Source organism: Geotrypetes seraphini, chromosome 1, assembly GCF_902459505.1.
Source record: "Geotrypetes seraphini chromosome 1, aGeoSer1.1, whole genome shotgun sequence".
NCBI lineage: Eukaryota > Metazoa > Chordata > Amphibia > Gymnophiona > Dermophiidae > Geotrypetes > Geotrypetes seraphini.
Window position 1 is genome coordinate 252,995,841 of NC_047084.1, and position 23,829 is coordinate 253,019,669.

At 40.7% G+C, this 23,829-nt stretch overlaps 1 protein-coding gene across 2 annotated transcripts in view; it reads right to left on the reverse strand.

Moving 5' to 3' along the window:
• Window positions 1–23,829, reverse strand: part of STX18 (syntaxin 18) — a 200,740-nt gene that overhangs the window by 108,538 nt on the left and 68,373 nt on the right. For both annotated transcript variants that reach the window (XM_033949373.1, XM_033949363.1), the window contains exon 3: window positions 6,799–6,914. In XM_033949373.1, coding sequence (XP_033805264.1) covers window positions 6,799–6,914 — 116 coding nt within the window. The remainder of the gene's footprint in view (window positions 1–6,798; window positions 6,915–23,829) is intronic.

Genomic DNA, 23,829 nt, shown 5'->3' on the forward strand with positions numbered 1-23,829 from the left:
GTAAAAATATAGTGATTTCTGGTTGTCCTCGTGGGGATGTGCAGCTTGAAATGTGGTAGGAGATACGTAGGGGCCATTCCCCACACCAGTTTAAAGCAAAAGCATGAGAATTAATATTATTCATGCCTCCATTGGTAACCAGTGTAGCAGTTTGTAGTAAGGACTAATGTGTTCGCTTTTTTTCAGTCCGAATATTAAGCGAACAGCTGTGTTTTGCACTATTCTTAATTTTTCACAGTTTTTTTGAAACTGTACACCCACGTAAATGATGTTGCAATAGTCCAGGGTGGATAGAATCAATGACTGTACCAGTAGTCTGAAAGATAGAGGGTCGAAATATTTTTGATGGTTTTTAATTTCCTTAGTGCAAAGAAGCACTTTTTGCCACCATGTTAGTGTGTTTGGTCATAGCCAAGTAGATGTCTAAAGTGACTCCTAATATTTTTATAGTTTTTTATATTGGGTGATCGTGACCGTTTAGGTGTATTGATGTTATAGTGATTTTGTCCTTTGGGCTAGCCAAGAAAATTTTTGTCTTTTCAGTGTTTAATTTCAATTTAAAGTTGATAGTCCATTGTTCAATTTCAGTCATGATATCGGAAATGTGTTTTAAAGTTTTGTTGGTCGCGTTATTCAGGGGAATTAAAATAGAGATATCATCAGCGTATATGTAGTATTTTAGGTTTAGCTTTTGTAATGTCCTTGAGAAGAAATGTAGATGTTAAATAAGGTGGGTGATAGAGGGGAGCCTTGCGGTACTCCCGAAGGGTTTTTCCAAAAGTTGGAGTATTTCCCATCGGAGATCACTTGATATAATCTTTTGGTTAAAAAACCCTGAAACCAGTTCCAAACTCTTCCCGTGAGCCCCATTGCGTCTAGGTAATGTAGCATTATTTCATGATCCACTAGGTCAAATGCACTGCTAAAATCTAGTTGTAAGATCAAAGCACTGGTACCTCTACTAAAGAGTCCGTATAGGTGGTTGAGGATTGATGCTAAGACTGTCTCTGTACTGAAACCTTTTCTGAAACCTGATTGGTGTTCGTTTAGGAGGTAAAATTTGTCTAGGTGATTCACTAGTTCCAGGTTGACCAATCCTTCCAGTAGCTTGGTGAATAGGGGGATACTCGCTATGGGTCTGTAATTGGACTTCAGTGCGATTGAGTTATTTTGGTCTTTAGGAATGGGTGTGATCAGGTGGTAGTTATCCAGTTAAATAAGTCTTTTTTGAACTCGGGTACTGCAACTTTCATGATCTTAGATGAGAAGTCGTCTAGCAAGCAGTTTGATTTGGAGTATTTGTTAAATAAAGAGAGGAATTGATGCCAATTAGGGGGTTCAAAATGATCCCAGAGCATGTCCACTCTGGGTAACCTTTCCTGCGGCTTGAATTGGAATTCGAAATCAGGTATTGCTGCTCTTAAGTCTAAAATTTTTTTTGTTGAAGTAGCTGGCAAGGGTGTCGACCAATTGGTATGCGTTCATTATTCTTTTTCAGAATCTGTGTTGTGTCTGTTAGTCTGTTTACCTGTTTGAACAGTTCTCTGCTATTTATTTTAGAAGTTCCTATTTTTTGTGCGTAGTGTTTAGAACGTTTCTCTTTTATCCGGGTTTTGTATTTTTTCATTTTTTGTTTCCATTTACTTTTATCTTCCTCTTTGTCTGTTTTGAGCCATGTTCTTTCTAGTTTTCTGAGTTCCTGTTTAAGAACTAGTAGTTCAGCATCAAACCACTCTTTCCAATACCCTCTCTTTCTTTCCGTATGTTTGTATAGGTGCTATTTGGTTTAACACTTCTTTGCTGAACTCTCCCCATTTAGTGGGGAAGTCCTGTTCTTCCTCAATTTTGGGATATAGTTCGTAATGTGCCCAGAATTCGGTTGGATTTATGATGCCTCTGCTGGTGACTTTTTTTCTTTATGTTTTTGCTTATGTGTTTTGCAAATGATTGTTTCTTTTTGCCAGCGTAAATCAAAATTGCAAATATAATGATCAGACCATATGCATTTCTCCCATGTTCCTGTACAATATTGTATTTTTGGTTCTGGGATGTCTTTGTGAGAAAAAGTGACTATATCTAATTGGTATCCCTTTTCATGTGTTTCCTCCGTATCTGGTATTGTAAAACCGAGGGTAGTTAGAAACGTGTTAATTTCAATCACCTCTGGTTTTCCCACTTGTTCTAGGTGTATGTTTATGTCGCCCAACAGCAGATTATACAGTCCTCTTATGGTGTTCGCCGTGAGAAATTCAAAATAATTTTTCTTTGGCTCTTGTCCATTTTTTTTGGGGGGTATAAAATAGTATTACAACTAATGGTTCTTCCAGTTCAGTATTAGTGATCTTACAAGTTAGGATTTCCAATTCTTCTGTAGTTTTAAAATCTATCCTGTTGAAATTGAAGAATTCTTTTAAGATTATTGCTAGACCTCCCCCTTTTTTCCAACTTCTAGATAGTGGAATGATTTTGTAACCCTGCGGTAACATTTCTTTCATTCTTTCATTATAACATCTGTATCAGAAATCATCCATGTTTCAGTTAGAAATATGAGGTCTGGGTTCTTTTGTTCAATCCAGTCATGTATCACCTGTGCCTTGTTTCTCACGGAATGGGCGTTTAGGTAGTATCCCTTGAACTTCTCATGTTGTGTTGTGGTAGGGATTTCAGTGTTTACTAACTTTTTTAAAATTCTATTCTTGGTCTTGTTTCTGTGTGATTTGGAAGGTTTATGAGTGGTTGTTTGCCATAGGGATTAGTAGCGGTCCTAGTTAGGAGCAGTCGTATAGGAATTGGGGGAAACCCATTGGTTTGTTCATCTTAGTTGGCCTATATACCAAGAGAGGTGAATTGGTATTGGTTCAGGGGACCTTCCATCGTTATACCAGCTTCTATAATAGATTAAGTAGACTATGCCCAGTATTATTTGTAGTTTGTTTACAGTTGCCATTTTGGCTGAGTTCGTGGATGCCTAAGTGATACGGTAGGAAGTTTGAATTACTAGACTGTTATACGCTTTACCAAGTTGTGGTCTTCAGGTTAGTCGGGTATCTAGTGTACTATCCCCTAGTAGAAATTTTATATTAGTCGGAATTTTTTATGTTGGGACAGTTATGCTGTTATATTGACGTTGATGCTTATGTGAATTCCGTATGGGTTTGAATTTCTAATCTAGTACATTGAAATTCTAATCTAATATATTCTATCAGCTGATAGTAGTAGTTCTCATTAGTCATAGAAACATAGAATATGACGGCAGAAAAGGGCCGATGGCCCAACAAGTCTGCCTACTCGAGAACCCTCCCTCCAACTAGTCTGCCTACTCAAGGACCCTTCTTCCCTGGAGTATCTATTGATTGAGCATAACTCCGTAGTACTCCCACCTGTTTGTCCCATCGACTCTTGAAGTCGAGCACGCTACTAGTCTCGACCACCTGGTGGGGAAGATCATTCCATCGCTCAATCACCCATTCGGTGAAGAAGTATTTCCTGGTGTCACCATGAAATCTTTCTCCCTTAAGTTTTAGTGGATGCCCTCTTGTCGCCACGGGACCTTTTAGAAAAAAGATTTCCTCCTCCACTTTGATGTGGCTCATGATGTATTTAAATGTTTCTATCATGTCCCCCTTTCTCTGCGTTCTTCAAGAGAATATAAGCGCAGGCGTTCTTCATATGGGATGTCTTTAATTCCTGAGACCATCTTAGTGGCCATTCTCTGTATCGACTCCATTCTCTTCACATCTTTTTGATAATGTGGCCTCCAAAATTGGACACAGTACTCCAGGTGAGGTCTCACCATGGATCTGTATAATGGTAGTATGACTTCCAGCTTTCAGCTGATAAAGCTCCTTCTGATGCAACCCAGCATTTGTATGTCCTTCGCTGAAGCTTTCTCCACCTGATTAGCTTTCATATCTTCCCGGATGAGAACTCCCAAGTCCCTTTCTGCAGTAGTTCTAGTTAAGTTTTCACCGTTTAAGGTGTATGTTTTGCGTGGATTTCTGCTCCCAAGGTGCATTACTTTACATTTCTTGGCATTAAAGTTTAGTTGCCAAGTACTGGACCATTTTTCTAATACAAGCAGGTCTTGCTCCATAGTGTTGGGCCTGGTTGCACTATCAGGTTCTGAGGCCCTGCCCACAACGCTGCATAGTTTAGCGTAGTCGGCAAATAGTGTAATTTTGCCTCGAGTCCCTAAGTCAGATCCCCAACAAAGATATTAAATAGCATCGGGCCCAAGACCGAGCCCTGCGGCACTCCGCTGATCACTCTCGACGTTTTTGAGGGGATACCATTTATCACCACTATTTGAAGCCTTCCGCTAAACCAGTCTTGTACCCATGCTGTCAGTGTTTCTCCTAGTCCTAGCGAGTTCATCTTATTTAATAACCTTCGGTGTGGAACACTATCAAAAGCCTTACTAAAGTCCAAATACACTATATGTTCAGAGACTCACCCTCATCCAGTTTTTTTGTTACCCAATCAAAGAAGCTTATCAGATTGGATTGACAAGACCTTCCCGTTGTAAAGCCATGTTGGTGGGGATCTCTTAATCTTTCATCATCCAGGAACATGTCTAATCTGTTCTTAATCAATTTTTTCATGAGTTTACTCACTATTGATGTGAGGCTCACCGGTCTATAATTTTCAGGCTCCGACCTACCTCCCTTTTTGTGGAGCGGGATAACGTTTGCAATTTTCCAGTCTAGGGGTACTTTTCCCTTGCTCAGGGAAAGATTGAAGAGCACGGCCAACGGCTCTGCCAGGACATCGCTCAATTCTCGAAGTACTCTAGGGTGTAGATTGTCCGGGCCCATAGCTTTGTTCACATTTATTTTTGATAGCTCACGGTAGACTTCGCTTGCAGTAAATTCCTTGTCCTGGAATGGGTCTTCCGAACCCCCCCTTGCTTGTAGCTGAGGACCGGATCCTGGCGCTTCGCAGGTGAAGACCGAGCAGAAGTAGTTATTGAGTATTTCTGCTTTGTCTGCATCTGAGTCTGTAAATTTAACGTCAGGTTTCTTTAGGTGCCCAATACCGCTTGTGTTCTTCTTCCTGACGCTAAAGTATTTGAAAAAGGATTTCTTCCCCTTCTTTACCTGCCTAGCTATGTTTTCTTCCATCCGGAGTTTGGCCTCTCTGACTGTCTTTTTAACTTTTCTGGATTTTGCCATATAGGATTCTTTAGCTTCAAAGTGCTGTGATTGTTTGTAGGTAACGAATGCTTTTTTTTGTTTGTTTTACTAGCTCTGATATCTCTGCGGAGAACCACTGTGATTTGTTGTTCCTGCTTGATTTGCTCACGGTTTTTATGTATTTGTTAGTTGCTTCCAGCAGTGTAGATTTCAGAGTCGACCATAGATCCTCTACATTGTCTGTCGTGCTTTGATTTTGCAGCACGTTGTAGACGTAGTCCCCCATGCCTTGAAAATTAGTTCCTTTGTAATTTCAAGTGAGTTTGAAATTCTAATCTAGTACATTGAATTTCTAATTAAATCTATTATGTCAGCTAGTAGTAGAAGTTCAACTAATAATTCAGAAGGAGTTAGAATTTCTGGTCTGCTACATTCTACTCACAATGGTTCTTCATACTAGTGGATTTTTAAAGTTGTAACAATTGTACTTAACATTCTATCCATTGATAGTACTTTATATTGGGGGGTTTATTTGGGTTTTTTTTTTAAGTTATTACAAGGCAAGTAGAGCAGGCAAGCAAGTATAATTCTGACCACCTTGTTATAACTATCAGGTGGACTCGGTTACAGTCTCTCTGCTCAGTCTCTTCGCAAAGGCTTTTTTAACTACTACATCTAAGTGATGACCTTTTTCATGTGTTTGTGTGGGTAGAGGGAGATTGTAATTGAGTAGATATAAAAAGTTTTTAAAGTCTTTCGTGTCTGGATTGTCCTCTTCATCTAGGTGTATGTTTATGTCACCTGCGATGATTTATGTAGGACAAATTTGCAAAAAGTCCTCTTTGGCTTTTGGCCAGCGTTTCGGTGGGACATAGAATAGTATGCAAGCTAGGGAATCTTCCAATTCCTTATTGCTAATTTTACAGGCTAATATTTCTAACTGATTGGTCATTTTAGAATCCAATAGTTCAAACTCAAATCCTTCCTTAAGAATAATTGCTAATCCTCCCCCTTTTCTTCCCTCACGGTTTAGCATAAAGATTTTAAAATTATCTGGTAGAAGATCAATTATTATAGGATCTTCATCAGATAGTAGCCATGTTTCGGTTAGAAAAAGACAGGCTATTTGTTTGCTGATGATCCAATCTTTGATTAGGAAAGCTTTATTCTTGACAGATCTAGTATTAAGATATGCACAGGGAATAGAGGCAGATGTGATAGGCTTGATAGGAGCAGTGGTTCTGATAGTTTTTACTTTCCTTATTCTTTTTTTAGGGGTTCGTTGATGTCTTCCTTTATTTGAGATTACATTAATATGATTTACCCTGTCTTCTTGTGGGTTAATTATGTGCTTGATTGATAGATCAGGGTAGTGGACTGAGCGTAATTGTGGATAGAGTTCCATGACTTTGAATGGCTGTGACCTAGGCACCGAGTGGTGTTCGCTTTCGTATACGACTTATTCTTTTAGAATCTAGTTTTATATGGATACTGAGGACTGAACTATTGAGAAGGTATCAGGAGGTAAAGTTTGGTTTGTATGTATGAAATTCTACTTAGAAAATAGTGTTCTGTATCCCTGTGTGAAAGTCTCCTCTGCTTTACCTAGTCTCTGATATATTGTATACACAAATAACTTATGTGGGGTGATACAATGTTCTCTCACCTTCAGTTCTCAGTTGCTGTATGGCATCAGAACATGTCCTCATAAAGGTCTGCGCATCTTGATCAATCTGATCACGTTCCGTGTCTGTCATTCGTGAATACGCAGATACAATATGACTGGAAAAGCAAAATAGAAAAAAGAAAAATTATAATTAGGAGCTTCTATTAATGTGTAAATAAAATTTATTTTTAGGATTTGATCAGGTTTATTTTCACACACCTCAAAAAATACAAATACTGTGTTTCCCCGAAATAAGGCCTAATTGCCGGCAGCAGCGCCCGCCCCCCCACCGACCCTTCAATCTCTCCCGCCAACCGAAATACTGTACCTTGTAACAAACGGCAGCATCACAGCAATGTAGACAGGCTGCTTTGCGGCCTTTTCCTGCCTGGGTATTCTTCCGCAGCCTTATACTGCCCGGGCACGTGTGCCAAGTTGCTGATGACATCATCAGTGATGCAGTAATGCAGCTTGTCTACATTGCTGTGACGCTGCCGTTTGTTATAAGGAACAGTATTTCAGTCTCGCAGTCAGCGGAGAGATGGAAGGGTCGGCGGGAGAGATGGAAGGGTTGGCAGATGGGTGCACTGCGGTGGCGGGGGAGGGAAGGACACAAGTTGCAAGGGTTCTGCTGCACAAGGGATGGGAGGGAGGGATAGATAGGAAAACACTGCATAAGGAGATAGGTGAGAGGGAAGGAAAGATGCTGCACATGTGGGCGATTATAAATTAACCTATCATGATCACATTAGTAGTACTGTTAAATCAACTTTTTTCAGACTTCATCAAATCTGTTCAGTCTCGAAATTTCTACGTCCAAAGTCACTTAACATATTAATTCATTCCTTGGTAATTTCTAAAATTGATTATTGCAATGCTCTATTCAAGGGAATAGCCCAAAATGAAATCAGACATTTACAGATTATCCAAAATGCTTCTGTTAAAACTTATAATGAAAGCTAAGAAATTCGATCATGTGACACCTCTCCTTAAGAAAACGCATTGGCTTCCAATAGCTCACCGTATAATGTACAAACTAAGTCTGCTTACTTTCAAATCTTTGCTATACAAAACTCCTGCTTTTATTCATAAATTACTGATTCCCTACACCTCAACTAGATTATTGAGGTCAAACAATCAACATTTACTAATAATTCCCTCACTTAAAATTATTAATACACGGCAGCAATTCATTTTTTCTGTCACAGCCCCTCAAACCATGGAATTCACTCCATATCTATTTAAGGGAAGAATGCAATTTAGATAGATTTAAGAGCAAATTAAGAAGCTTTCTTTTTAAGGATGCATTTGATAATTAGAAAGCCTGATTAGAAGCCTTATTTCAATTTCACTTCATAACTTTCTCTGAAGTACATGGATCTCTCCCTTCCCATTGTTTTTCCCATAAGTGTCTTATTTACTTTCAACAACTTGTATTTCTCTTTCCCTTTTTTCCTTTTGTTTTTATTTGTTTGTAAGGTTAGTCTTTAAAATGTCTTATAAGATTTAGTTTTTGTCGTTTGTTTTGTTGTCCCCTAAAAATCTGCAATTTTATTGATAAGAGATCAATCTAATTTATATTGAACTTGAAACTTGAGAGAAAGGAAATAGGAAGAATTGGGGTGGAGGAGAGGAAGGACAAGATGATCATTGTACATAAAAAAAGAAGACATACCCCAAAAATAAGACCTAGTGCCTTTTTTGGGCCCAAAATTAATATAAGACAGTGTCTTACTTTCGGGGAAACACAATATATATATATCAGCTATAGAAGTTATGCACACAGTTCTTAGACTGTATTTAAAGGATTCTTTTTTTAATGGCAATACCAAGGGGTGTAACCACTCTTGCATGGCTCTTGCTCACACTAACAAGCTCAAAATGCTCACCATTCTCACAGTAGCAACCAAAGTGAGCTCAGTAAGCTTCAATGAAGCAGAATGAGGCATTTTGCATATAAAGAGACATTAAAGGTTAAAGGGACCAGGGCAAGAAGCTGGAAGGTAACACACAGGAAATAAGACGAGTACTGTGTGTAGTTCTAGTAAGCCCATCTCCAAAAAAGATAGGACCAAAGAATTAAAACCACCACCAAAATGATAAAAGTGATAATAACTTTATTTTTCTATACCGCCAATACCCAAAAAGTTCTAGGCGGTTCACAGAGTAACAGGACTGAACATTGGTACAATCTCTTATCCTTGGGATGATAGACTACTGCAACATAGTACCTACCTTGTCCTGCGACCATGATGAAGCAATTGCAGACAATACAGAATACAGCCCTGAGACTTGTCTATTTCCTAAAAAAAATATGACCATATCACAGAGGCATACCATGACTCGCACTGGCTTCCAATAGAAGCGAGAGTGCACTTCAAATTCTACTGCTTACTTTACAAAGCTCTCAACGGAGAAAGCCCAACCTACTGGAATAACTGACTAAATCAATCCTCCTCAACCAGACACAGAAGATCCCACTCACTATTCACTCACCCATCATCCAAAGATGTCAAACGAAAAAAACTTTATGATAACCTAATAGCCTCCAAAGCAGCTAAACTGGACAGACAAATCATCACTCTGTTATCTTCGACTACAGACTACAAAGCCTTCAGGAGAGATATTAAAACCATACTCTTCAAAAAACACATAAAACCTATCCAGCACAACCAATCCCAACCCAATATCCAACACTCTATTTACCCTTAGATCTCTCTAATACTCTTATCTACCAAACGTTATCTAAAATCCATAATTTCACCCTATTCTTATCTCCTAAAGACCTCCACTTCCCTTTGGTAACTCTTTACCCAACATATATTACCTTAAAAATTCTATGTCATCGCTTATTCTATTCCTTCAAATTTTGAATGTAATTTTTGTTTTAGTTTGGATGTAATCCGCCTTGAACCGCAAGGTAATGGCGGAATAGAAATCACTAATGTAATGTAATGTAATAATACAAAGCACACAAAAGGCAGTACAATGTTTCAATAATGAAAAACACAGTATGAAACTATGAGATAGTCATCAGTCAAGCAATACATTTTTTTAACAAACAGTAGTCTTAACCAGTTTTCTAAAGGTACAATAAGATACAGATTGTTGAATCAGACCGTCTAGCCATATTTGAACTTTACCTGCTTAAAGAGCCAAAGATCGATCAAAATACTTTTTAAAACAACAATTTTTATGATTAGGAAAAGTAAATAAACCATTACGCTGGGTAGACCTAGTCGAGCAGTACAATTCAAAATGAGAAAAGAGATAACACGGAGCTAATCCAAATAACATCTTATAGCAAATGCAAGCAAATTTAAAAACGTACTCTTGCTTAGCAGCCATACTACACAGCTGCCTGAAGCCTGACCTATTACTCTGCTGAACTGAAGATAACAGATAATCCTTTCTTTAAATTACTGTATTTTTTGCTCCATAAGACGCACCTGACTAAGATGCACCCTAGATTTAGAGGAGGAAACCAATGAAAAAAAACCCCCATTCTGAACCAAATTCTCCCTGCCAGGCTCTGCACCCAACCCCATACTCCTTGCCAGGCTCTGTACTCTGGTCCCCCCTATTGTGGTCTAGTGGTAGGCCAGGGCAGGCGGGAGATAGGGCACAGGGAATTGCCTAGTGGCTAGCAGGCAGGTAGGGACAGGGCACTCTTTCTGTTTCCTGCTCAGCTTTGAAAAACGCACATTTCTAATACCTTTACATTTTTATTTCCTCGTTTTAATTTTTTTTTTAAAGCAATTCACCTGTCCAGCACAATCAAGGCCTCTTGCCTCAGCTGTACATTTGTTGTAAATTTAAATTGGTGATTAATTTCCTGCAATTCCAGCAGGGGGGCCCCCCTTCCCCAGTATCTTTCTACAGGGCCCCCAATACCTTTCTGAAAGACCCCTCCCTCCCCCCCGGTACCTTTCTGCAGGACCCCCGGCACCTTTATGCAATCCTGGCGGTCCAGCGCTGCATCAGGTGTCCGAGTCCCCATCTGTTGCAGCAGTGAGAGGCAGGCGCAAGCCCCAAGCGTGCCTGCCTGGTCCTGCGCCACTGCTTGAATGGTGCCGTCAGCTCCCGTGAATACCAACGGCACCATTCGGGCGGTGGCGCAGGTCCAGGAAGGCGCGCTCGGGGCACACGCTTGCCTCTCACTGCCTTGGCAGATGGGGACTCAGGCGGCCTTCTAGCAGGGGAGGCTGCCAATGCAGTGCTGGGCCACCAGGATTACATAAAGGTACCAGGGGGAGGGGGTGCCTGGTATTAGCTGCATAAGATGCACCTTATTTCCACCCACTTTTGGGGGGTGAAAAAGTGTGTCTTATGGAGCGAAAAATACGGTATGCCTTACCTGATAATTTTTTTTCTTTAGTCTGCAAAACAGTTATGCACAAATGGGTTATCCCTTTCTACCTCCATGTAAAAGAGGTAAAGAAAAAGACTGAATTCAACCAGTGACATCACTGGATAAGCTGTGATTGCTCCTAGAAGATTTCAGTATACATCTGCCCAAGATAAGATCCCTTCAGAATGCACCCATGCCCCCCATCAACCACTGTAACCTCAATGAGAAGCAGGCAAGCAAGACACCAAAAAGTTGCACTCACTACTCTGCGTATATCAAGAAGCAGTCAACCTGGTTACAAATCAGAATTTTTTATTTTTTTATCTGTTTTAATTTTCAAGCAACTGAGAGAACACAGAACACATCCAGGATTGCAGAACAACAGTTTTGCTGACTACAGAAAATAAAATTCTCAGGTATGGCATAATTTCTCCTTTCTTAGTTATCAGCTCACTGCTCTGCATAAATGGGCTGTATTGCAGCAGATTTAGTGAGTGGGGAAAGACAAGGCCCTTGAATGACAGCCCTACCAAAGTCCGACTGGGCTCTGGTGAGCACGTCCTCCTATAATGCCTAATGAATGACGTGACAACAATATCGCTACTCGACAAGTCTCCTCAGGGGACATCATCCGAGCATCCACCTAAAATGCGGCTTGAGACATGGTAGAGTAGGCCTTCAGCTTGTGAAGAACTGAACTGATGTAGGCAGATACAATAGCCCTCCGAGTCCCTGTCAGAAAGGTTCACAGGATCCTAGTCAGCCACTGCTAATGACTCTGATGTGCCCTGGGAGCCCAAGCCCCCTTGCATGACCACTAGCTCGCTACCAGACCTCACATGAGGATCCTGGCTATCCAAATGAGTTCTTCACATCAAATCAGCAAATTCAGGAAAAAAGGCTTTATTAGGCATCACCGAGTCCCCTTTAGATAACTTTACCTTAGGTACACTGGTGTTCTAGGGCTCCGGGAGCTATTTTCTCAGGATAGACAGCCCCCAAAAGGTCCCTCAGCCCTAGAGACCATGGGTTGGAGGTGCTAAGCCCAATGTTCCTGCTTCCCCCCTTAACGTGCTGCACGGCACGTGGCACAAGGACACTCTTCCGGTATCCATGCAGCGCAAAACTGGCATGAAATAGGGTAAAAGAGTGAGGCAAAATGAGGTGATTTGAAAGATATAGAGTACCTTGGGGGGCAGGGGTGAAATTGAGAAATCCAAGATGGCTACCCTGGCAGCATTTTGGCACTAATAAACAGCTCAAAAACGCTTTAATTAAAAGTTTAAAAAACACACTGAAACAGGATTTTAGAGGTGGGGGACTCTTAAGGGATGTGGCAGAAACCTTAAAAAAACAAACAAACTGGTTTTTCAGACTCCCCTCCCTCCGAGTTTGCGCATAGGCTGTAATAGCTTTACTTGCTGTGACATGCGCTCTGAAGGTGCTGAAGCCTGCCTCAGCTCTAAGCAGCAGCTGGATCTGGGAGAAGAATCCCTGCCTAAATCAACCATTATGATATCTTTTAGACACGGACAGACCTTTACTGTTTCTTACGTAAATTACGTACAAAAAAATTATTTTTAGAAAAATAATCATCCCTTGACTTTTCTGCTGTGAAAAAGAAATCCAAGAGGGCACCACTAGGTCCGGTGGATCTACTTATCACGGCTTTTAATACCTGTGTCCTTCGAGATATAGAAATTCTAGAAAAGAGTCAATGCAAATCGTATTATAACCTCTCAAAATCTGAAAGTATAGCAATCAAAATTTTAACGAGGAGGAAAAGACCTAAGCACTATCTTGAACCTGCGGGCTTTCAAAATTTGCACTGCTTAATTAATATTGGTTAGATACACCAAGAATCTCTAAAGATTTAATAAATAGCTGGGGGGATGGCTATCAATTCATGGGAACTTATTGGCAGAAAGTCAAAAGTTCACTAGGGTATATCAGGCATAAAGCACCCTAGGGTGCATGCAAGGTTACCCATAAACATCATTTAAAGCCATCCTCTAGAAAAAAAACAATTGTGTTAAAAATTCTAATAAATATAAATTCAAATGAGCAAAGATTGAAGATACTAATAATAAAGTGCCCAAAGTGTCAAGTGCAAAGTCATATCGTTCCTGAATTTCAAAAAGCACACAAATGCAAAATCACTAATTGATGAGCCTTGAGGAAGCAAAATATCACATTTGTCCAGTAAATTTAAACTGTCATCTACAAGGACTTATCCGAGAAGCCACCAACATCCATCTAGTAAGAGGGTCTGTTGTCTGGGAGTGCCAACTGATCGCCTACAGAGCCCCCTTTTGTTTCCTTCTTCAGGGGCAAACTCAGGGATGTCTCCCACTGAAAATAAAATCAAGCACTGCTCCTCTCCAGCGCAGCTCATATTAGAGTGAAATCGAGTGTTCATAAATGCTCAGGAGATCATCATCAAACCAGCAGATAAGGGTGGAGGAATTGTTGTCATGAACCATACAGATTATATTGCATAGATCAGTGTTTTTCAACCTTTTTACACCCGTGGACCAGCAGAAATAAAATAATTATTTTGTGGACCGGCAAACTACTAGAACTAAAATTTAAAAAAGCAGTTTCCGCCCCATCTCCGTGAGCTCGGTCCCCACAAATCATCTGATCCCATCCACACAAGCCTCAGTTATGATTTTATATTGAATGTATTTTATTAAAGTATAAAAAGAAACAATATTCTGTACAATTGTCATTTTATAAATACAAATAATACACAGCAAGGATCAACAAAACCCCTGTCTCCCCTCCCCTTCATATATATCCCCTCTACTATCAAGAAAACTAAACATGCCAAATTATTACAGAATGCTACACAGAAATATCATGCTAACAGAATACTGCAGTCACACATGACAAGAATAGTTTTAGGGGAGTGCAACTAGGGCAACTGCCCCCTGGTCAGAGAGCGCCCTAAGCCAGCTGGAAGCTAAAGAAGCACTGCTTGGGCTTTGCAGTCCCCAGTTATGTCTAACACCTCGGGTCCTTTGTTGGGTCGCGCCGCCTCTAAGGAAAGAGGAAGTTGCATCATCAGAGGCAGCCGCGACTCAGCAAAAGCCCCAAGGCTGCCTTTGTGAATCGCTGTGCTGGGAAGTAAAGGAGAGCTTCAGAAAGGGGAGAAAGCCACTGTCAGAGGCTCCCCAAGATCTCTCCGGCCAAGTGCAGACTTCAGCTGTTTATCTTGCCAGCCCTGCGCGGACCAGCAGGAAATTGAAGTGAGTCAATCTTGCCACCCCTGTGCGGACCGGCAAAAATTTCTTGCGGACCGACACCAGTCCGCGGACTGGCAGTTGAAGAACAATGGCATAGATCATGAGACAGCTAGCAGATCTTAATTATGTTCATCTTACTGAAGATCCTAATAGATTATAAACAGAAATAAAAGTAGTTGTGGAATTTGTATGTCAAGCTGGCTTCATAACCTTGAAAGAAAAATATTTTTTGACTAGTATTTTAGCCCGTTACATTAACGGGTGCTAGAATATATATCTGCCTGTCTTTCTTTATTTCTATCTCTCTCTCCCCCTCCCGCTGTCTTTCTTTCTGTCTCTCTCCCTGGCCCCCTTTGTCTGTCTTTCTGTGTCTCTCCCTGCCCCTGTGTCTTTCTTCTTTTCTTTCTGTCTCCCTTCCTCCCAGTATCTGTCTTTCTTTCTACCTATCTGTCTGTTTCTCTCCCTGCCTCCTATGCAGCAACATTTCTCTCCCCCCCACTTCCCTGTGCAGCAGCCGCAGCAGCATGCCCTCCCCCTCCATTTCCCTCCCCATACCACTTCCATGTGCAGCAGCAGCGTTTCCCCTACCCCCCTTCCCTTCTTCTAGCCAGCTTCTTTAGTCCCTTGCCGCCGCCGCCCCCCCCTCCCTTCCCGCGGTCCCGACAAACCTGCCAACTCCAGCAGCGTCTGCAGCACTGTACACACGCTGCTTCGGGGCCTTCTACTGCTCTGATTTGCTCCGCCGCGTCTCTGATGATGTCATCAAGTACATGCCAGAGTAAATCAGGGCAGTAGAAGGCCCCGAAGCAGCGTGTGTAGGGTGCTGGAGTCGGCAGGTTTGGAGTCGGGAGCGCGGGAAGGGGGGGGGGTGGCAAGTCGTCGGGATAACTGACTTACCGATCCTGTGGAGAGCAGGGAGTCCAGCGAGTATAGGTAGGGGCTGGGGACTCGTGTATGCGCACTCCTGCGGCCACGGACCTACAGAACATGGAACAGGGAAAACGGAACACGCAAGTAGGAGTGCGCATGCGCGGCTAGGGTTTTATTATATAGGATTGTAGAGACACCAGCTATCCCTACCATTTGTTTTATCCAAAATTCATAAATTAACACAAAATCTGTCCGGGTGACTGATTATTTCCTGAATAGATTCAGTTTTGGAACCTCTATCACAGTTCATAGACACTTTTCTATGAATCACATGCTCCTTTCAATAAGTCTTATGTACGGGATTCTACCCATATGATTAATGTATTAGAAGAGTATGATTGTGATCTTGACAATACCGTTCTAGTCACTTTGGACACCGAGTCACTTTACACAAACATTCCACAAATCGAGGCTTTGGCCATCATTGAAAAAAATAGTGAAAAAACAGGACCTTCAACTTGAAGAATTCCTACTTACTTTATTACCACTTTGGCAGCTGAATAAATTAGTCAGAAAAAATTAGGAAAAAATGAATGCTTTGATTCAAGGCTCACAGATGCACTATAGAAGTTATTTTGTTTGGCTCTGACGAAAAGTATTCTATATTCTGACTTTGTTTTCCCTGTTCTTTTGCAGTGTACCACACCAGTGATCTGTAAAATTGAAAATGTCACTAGACTAGTTTGCTATGGGGGAGAGACGAGAAGCACCGAAGCAGCAGATAGTTAAATTATACTTATTGCCATAAATAGTATTGTTAAAACTAACAGTTTGTGAAATTAGTTTCATAGTTTTTGTATATGATTAATTACAATTCTTAGCAACACTGTCTACTAATTTAGGGGGCAAAAGAAACATACCCACTTTGTTACGTAAGTTTATGAATCTCCAGCATGTTCCTCTTTTCTCTGCTGTTGAACCGTTATGTGAACTTTTAGACGGAGCAGCTTCCAAATCCTAATACCATACATGTAAAAAGATCTAGTTTTCAGAGTTTACACAACACTCATTTTAACTTGCTTCTTTAACCAAGTACAGTCAAACCTCGGTTTGCGAGTAACGCGGTTTGCGAGTGTTTTTCAAGATGAGCAAAACATTCTCTCAAATCTTGTCTCAAACCGAGGATTGACTCAATTTGCAAGCACCCCCCCCCCCACCTGAACAGCATTCAGTCTTACCCCCATCTGGCACCGGCACACAGCCTACAGGACATGCCGGTGAAAGAAGTTCCTGCCTCTTGCCTGGGCCTTGAGAATCTCAGAGAAAGCGAGAACCAGAAGGCCTTGAGCATGCGCAGATGCTCAAGGCCCAGGCAAGAGGCAGGAACTTCTTTCAACAGCACCAGCACGTCCTGTGGGCTGCGTGCCGGTGCCAGATGGGGGGTAAGATTGAATACTGTTCGAGCGGGGGGTGCCCATTCGTGAGGGGGGGCGATGCTGGTTCTCGGGGGGAGGAAGGGGGGTGAAGCAGCACCGCTGGCCTTGGGGGGAGTGGGTGGGAACATATCAAGCGAGTTTCCCTTACTTCCTATGGGGAAACTCGCTTTGATACGAGTATGCTTCTGAACGAATTATGCTCGTAAAACAAGTTCCACTGTATATACAAATACAGCATAGACATCTTTAAAGAAAACACATTTCTTCAGCCAGTGAGGACGAGTGTTGGTAAAACCAGACTCACTGTCTCACAAGAAAAGGCAACCCTGTGATAACTAATCCCAAAAGCCAAAAAGTAGCAAAATTATTTATTAAAAGCGTTTCTTCACCATTCAACTGAATTCAAAAAGGACTCTATGCTCGCATGCTAAACTGGTTATGATAGAACACTACATGATTTTCTAGCAATGCTTTCCTAAATACTAAAAGCTTTGGAGTCACTTCACCACTTCCAACCTGCTGCTGTCAGGTAAGGAAGCTAAGTATACTTTTCAGTCGTTGCAACTTTATTAGTGCTGGTTACGCTCCAAGTTTGATTACAAAAATAAATAAATAAATGTCTTTACAGTCTTTCAAACACTTGTATGAAAATACTTTGTTTTTTCTTATCTTTACAAATCTTTTCAAATGAACATCGCTCTGTGAGAAAATTGAGAGCAGCTTGATAATTCAGTTTATAACAGGTTCGGGGTCTCTACGTGGCCCCGTTTCGATTCCTTCTTCAGGAGACCCTATTATATGTAAACTGAAAAACCTTTTCAATGCTGATAGAATGCTTCAAGTTTGCGATGTGGTAACATCGTCAAAAGAACGCTGTCGGTGCTGAGAATTTAAACAGTTTAAATTCTCAGCACCGACAGCGTTCTTTTGACGATGTTACTACATCGCAAACTTGAAGCATTCTATCAGCATTGAAAAGGTTTTTCAGTTTACATATAATAGGGTCTCCTGAAGAAGGAATCGAAACGGGGCCACGTAGAGACCCCGAACCTGTTATAAACTGAATTATCAAGCTGCTCTCAATTTTCTCACAGAGCGATGTTCATTTGAAAAGATTTGTAAAGATAAGAAAAAACAAAGTATTTTCATACAAGTGTTTGAAAGACTGAAAAGACATTTATTTATTTATTTATTTTTGTAATCAAACTTGGAGCGTAACCAGCACTAATAAAGTTGCAACGACTGAAAAGTATACTTTGGTTCATCACTAGAGGGCGCAACTCTCTTCTTGAAGAACTCTATACCTCCGAGTGACTTTCAAATGTGACGGTTGCAATCCTGAAGTTTGGTTACCAATTTGAATGAGAAGACAGTTCTTTTGTTTGAACTCTAATATTTTTCTGACTTCCACTAGTATTTAACTATTAATACCCCAGTGACATTATAAAGAAATTATAGCTGTCAGGTAAGGGCCAACTCAATGTATTTATTTAATACACAGTGCACTCAGGGTCCCTCCACTATATCTGCCGTTGTAAAAAAAATATGCCCTGTATAATATAATAACATTCTTGAAGGGCAGACTAGATGGGCCATTTGGCTTTTATCTGCCGTCATGTTTCTATGCACTTGAGTATAATACAACTCCTTGAAGTGGGTGGGTATGTGAGGATATGTCCTAATATAGATTAAGAACTGGTTGAAAACAGAAAAATAAAAAAAAAAGTAGGTTTAGATCAGGGGTGTCAAAGTCCCTCCTTGAGGGCCGCAATCCAGTCGAGTTTTTAGGATTTCCCCAATGAATATGCATGAGATCTATTTGCATGCACTGCTTTCATTGTATGCTAATAGATCTCATGCATATTCATTGAGGAAATCCTGAAAACCCGACTGGATTGCGGCCCTCAGAGGGACACCCCTGGTTTAGATGGTCAATATTCTCACTGGAGAAAGGTAAACAGTGGGGTTCCCTAGGGGTCTGTGCTGGGACTGCTGCTTTTTAGCATATTTATCAATGATCTAGAGATGGGAAAAACTAGGGAGATAATAAAGTTTGCCGAGGACACAAAGTTGTTAAAATCACAAGAGGACTGTGAAAAATTGCAAGAGGACCTTGTGAGACTGGGCATTAAAATGGCAGATAACTAATGTGAGCAGTACAAAGTGATGCATGTGGGGAAAAAGGAACCCGAACTATAACTACATGATTCAGGTTTCCACGATAGGAGTCACTGCCCAGGAATTATCATGAAAGGAATGGAAAACAGAAAAGAAAATTGTTATAATGCCCTTGTATTGCTCTATGGTATGGCCACACCTTGAACACTGTGTGCAATTTAGAGAATGACACAGGGACAGAATTTGTCCCTGTTACTGTCACAGATCACATAACTCAGCTGATAAAGAGCCTCTATGAAAATCAAGAAGCTGCAGTGAGAAAAGAACATGGCAACACTGATGCTTCTTGTCACCTTATCTGTTTCAACCTTTACGGTGAAGCCATCTTCAGAAAAGCAAATTTTGAAGAAGAGAGCGTTGGTTTCAAAGTTGGTGAACAAAATATAAACAACCTGTGCTATGCAGATGATACAACTCTCATCACTAGCAGCAGTAAAGATGACATGCTGTATCTACTGAGAAAAGTCAAGTCATAACACGGGATTAGAACTGAACATAAAAAAGATGAAGATCAAAAACACAGGGAATGATGAAGATTTTGAGCTTGAAGGTGACAAGTTGTAAAAGATTTCAATCTCCTGGGTTCTTTTGTAAACAAAAGATACAACTTGAAGGGAAGAAATACTCTGCAGAATAGCACTTGTTCGCTCTTCAATGAAGGTTCTTGACAAAGTATTCAAAGGCAAGGAAATAACACTCCAAATGATGATCAGACTTGTCCACACACTCATTTTCTCAGTGGTCAATTATGGATGCGAAAGCTGGACACTATGGAAACAAGACAAAGAAGATTGACTCATCTGAGCTTTGGTGTTGGAGAAGGATTTTGCATGTGCTGTGGACTGCCAGCAGAATTAACAAATCAATTCTGGAAGAGATCAAACTGGCTATATACTATATACTAGAAGCCCAAATAATGAAGTTGCAATTGTCTTATTTTGGTCATACTGTCAGAAGAGAAAGATCACTGGAGAAGGACATCATGTTTGGAAAGATCAAAGGAACCAGGCAAAGAGGGCAACCTGCAATCAGATGGCTGAATACATTGAAAACAACCATGGGGATGACACTGAAATACCTTACCAGACTAGCACAAAACAGATTTATTTTTAGATCTGCAATTCATCAAATTGCTAGGACTCGAGCATGAGTCAATGGCATCTAAGAAGAGGAATAGAATGAAATTGGCCGATGGGGGAGGGGGGAATGGAGTTGGATTTTAAATCCCTAAAGAGAATCTGGAGGACAGCAGCAGTTTGCTGCTTTGCAAATTTCCTCCATGAAGGCTGATTACAAGTAGGCTAGCAATGTTGAAATAGCTTTAGTACTATGAGCTGTGACATCACTCAAGAGTCAAACCTGCCTGGGCACAAGAGAAAGAAATGCAATATGCTGGCAAACTAATACAATGGGAATTTGTTGGCAGCAGCCACTACTTTATTTGGATCTAAAGAAACAAAAAAATTGATTGGACTTTAAAATAATTTTAGTCCACCTCAAATACAGTAGACTCAATTATCTAGCACCCTTGGGGATTGGTAGATGCTGGATAAAATGTAGTTTCTGGTTGCTTTAGAGTTACTATTTTGCCTCCTTTCCCATCTCACCTTTCTGGTCTGAAGTCACTATCTCTTGTAGATCCAGCATCTGTTCCTCCCTTCCCGCCCATCTTTCTGGGTCACTCTCTCCTCCCCCCCCCCTCATTTATGGGTTAGGTACTAATCCTTCTCCCCTCCCCTTCAAACTGCAGGCCCAGCATCCATGTCTCTTCCTCCCCACATGCAATTTTGGTCCACCTCTCCCCCCATGTCTACCCTCCTTCTGTGTGGGTACAGCCGGTATCTCTTACCTGCAGCTCTCCCGAAGCAGCAGCCGGTCAGCAGAGGCAGCGCTTTTCCTCTTCTGGATCAGACGGCATGCGGCAGAGGAAAGGCCCTGCCAGGGCTGGCTTCAAGCAGCCTGTTTACTGTGTTGCCTCTGCTGACCGACCGCTGCCACTTTGGGAGCTAGAGGGAGGGAGGGAGGGAGGGTTGGCAGGTCAGGACTGGCTGCCACTATTTTGGGGGTTGGAGGGAGGTAGGGGGGTTGTCAGGTTAGAACCAGCTGCTGCTGCTTCAGGGACTGGAGAGAAGATGATTTGGGTGTTTTTATGCCAGCGATTTTTTTTTTTTTTTTGCCTTTTAGTTGAGAGTGCTGGTTGTTTTAGTACTGGTTAAATGGGATTCTACTATATTTTTTTTTTGTTGTTAACATTTGCATACCACACAATTCAAGCAATAAGAGACATAAATGCAGTTTAGAACCATGGGAACAAAGCAAGCACTAAACAGAGCACTAAAGGGGCCCGTATAATCTGCTACTGGGCAACATAAACATACATCTAGAGCAAGTGGGAAAACCAGAAGTGACAGAAATTAATATGTTCCTAACAACCCTCAGTTTTATAATACCAGATACGGAGGAAACACATGAAAAGGGACACCAACTAGACAGTCACTTTTTCACACAAAGACATTCCTGAACCAAAGATTCAATATTGTATAGGAGCATGGGAGAAATGCATATGGTCAGACCATTATATTTGTAATTTAGATTTACGCTGGAAAAAGAAAATCTATTGCAAAACACATATGCAAAAACACAAAGAAGAAAACAGTCACCAGTAGAGGCATTATAAATCCAATTGAATTCTGGGCACATTCCGAATTACATTCCAAAATTGAGGAAGAACAGGACTTCCCTGCTGAATGGGGAAAGTTCAGCAAAGAAGTATTAAACCAAATAGCACCTATTCAAACATACGAAAAGAAAAAGAGGATATCAAAAGAGTGGTTTGATTCCAAACTACTAGTTATTAAACAGGAATTTAGAAAACTAGAAAGAACATGGCTTAAAACAAACAAACAGGAAGATAAAAGAAACTGGAAAGAAAAAATGAAAAAAAAAAATGAAAAAATACAAAACTCTGATAAAAGAAAAGCGTTCAAAACACTACGCTCAGAAAATAGGAACAACTAAAGTAAATAGCAGAGAACTGTTTAAACTGGTAAATAGGTTAACAGACACAACCCAGGTTCTCTGAAAAAGAATAATGAACGCATACCATCGGTTGATACCCTGGCCAGCTACTTCAACAACAAAATCTTAGATTTAAGAGCAACAATACCTACACCCACACCCGAATTTGAATTCCAGTTTAGACCACATGAAAGGGTGCCCAGAGTGGACATGCTCTGGGATCATTTTGAGCTCCCTAATTGGCATCAATTCCTCACTTTGTTTAACAAATACACTAAATCAAACTGCTTGCTAGACGAATGCCCATCCAAGATCATGAAAGTGGCAGTACCTGAATTTAAAAGGGATTTATTTAACTGGATAACAACCACTCTCATCAGAGGGACATATCACGAGGAAATGGGGCACATCCTGATCACACCCATCCCTAAAGACCAGAAAAACTCTATCACACCGAAGTCCAATTACAGGCCCATAGCAAGTATCCCCTTATTCACAAAACTATTGGAAGGACTAGTAAATATGGAACTAGTGAATTACCTAGACAAATTCAACATCCTTAATGAACACCAATCAGGATTCAGAAAAGGATACAGCACAAAGACAGTGTTAGCTTCAATACTCAATCACCTTTACGATCTCTTTAGCTAAGGTGCTCTGATCTTACAACTACAGATTTCAGCAGTGCTTTTGACCTAGTGGATCATGAAATAATGCTACTTTGCTTGGACGCATTGGGGCTCTCGGGAAGAGTTTTGAACTGGTTTCAGGGTTTTTTGACCAAAAGATCATATCAAGTAGTCTGCGACAGGAAATACTCCAGCTCTTGGAAAAATCCTTCAGGGGTGCCCCAAGGCTCTCCACTATCTCCCACCTTATTTAATATCTACATTTCATCTTTAGGTCATTTATTACAAAAGTTAAACCTAAAATACTACATATATGCTGATGATAGCTCTATTTTAATTCCACTGAATAACATGACCAACGAAACTTTAGAACACATTACCCATATCATGACCGAAATCGAACAGTGGAAAATCAATTTTAAATTGAAATTAAACACAGAAAAGACAAAAATTTTCCTGGCAAGCCCAAAGGATAAAATTACCAGAACATCTTTACACCTAAATGGTCACCATTACCCAATAACAAAAACCATAAAAATACTAGGAGTCACATCAGACACCCACCTGACCATGATCGAACACACAAACCTAGTGGCAAAAAGTGCTTTTATGCACTATGGAAATTGAAGACCATTAAAAAATATTTCGACCCTTTATCTTTTAGACTTCTGGTTCAGTCATTGGTCCTTTCCACATTGGACTACTGCAACATCATTTATGTGGGTTTACCTAAAAAAACTGTAAAAAAATTAAGAATAGTGCAGAACACGGCATCCGCTTAATATTCGGACTAAAGAAAAGCGAGCATGTTAGCCCTACTACAAACTGCTACACTGGTTACCAATGGAGACGCAAATAATGTTCAAGTTCTCTTGCCTATGCTTTAAACTGGTGTGGGGAATGGCCCTACCTATCTCTTACCACATTTCGAGCTACACATTCCCAGTAGGACAACCAGAAACTCCAATGTTTTTGCCTACCCAAGGATCACTGATTGCAAATACAGGTCCTTTATGGACAGAACTTTGAAGTCTTAAGCTAGCAAACAGCAGACCTGGCTAGGCAACTACATCAACAGAGCTAGGCTGACCTACGTCGCATTTCAGAAAGAAATTAAGAGAGCACTATTCAACAGATTTATCTTCTAATCAGTTACCAGTTCTAAATGATTAACTCCATGCTGATAACTTGAGAAACATGTGTACTGTACTAACTGTATTATATCGTATTGTATTTTACTAATTGTAATCTACTGACTGTACTGTATCATCCTCGCCATTTGTATTCTGTAATTTGCCGAC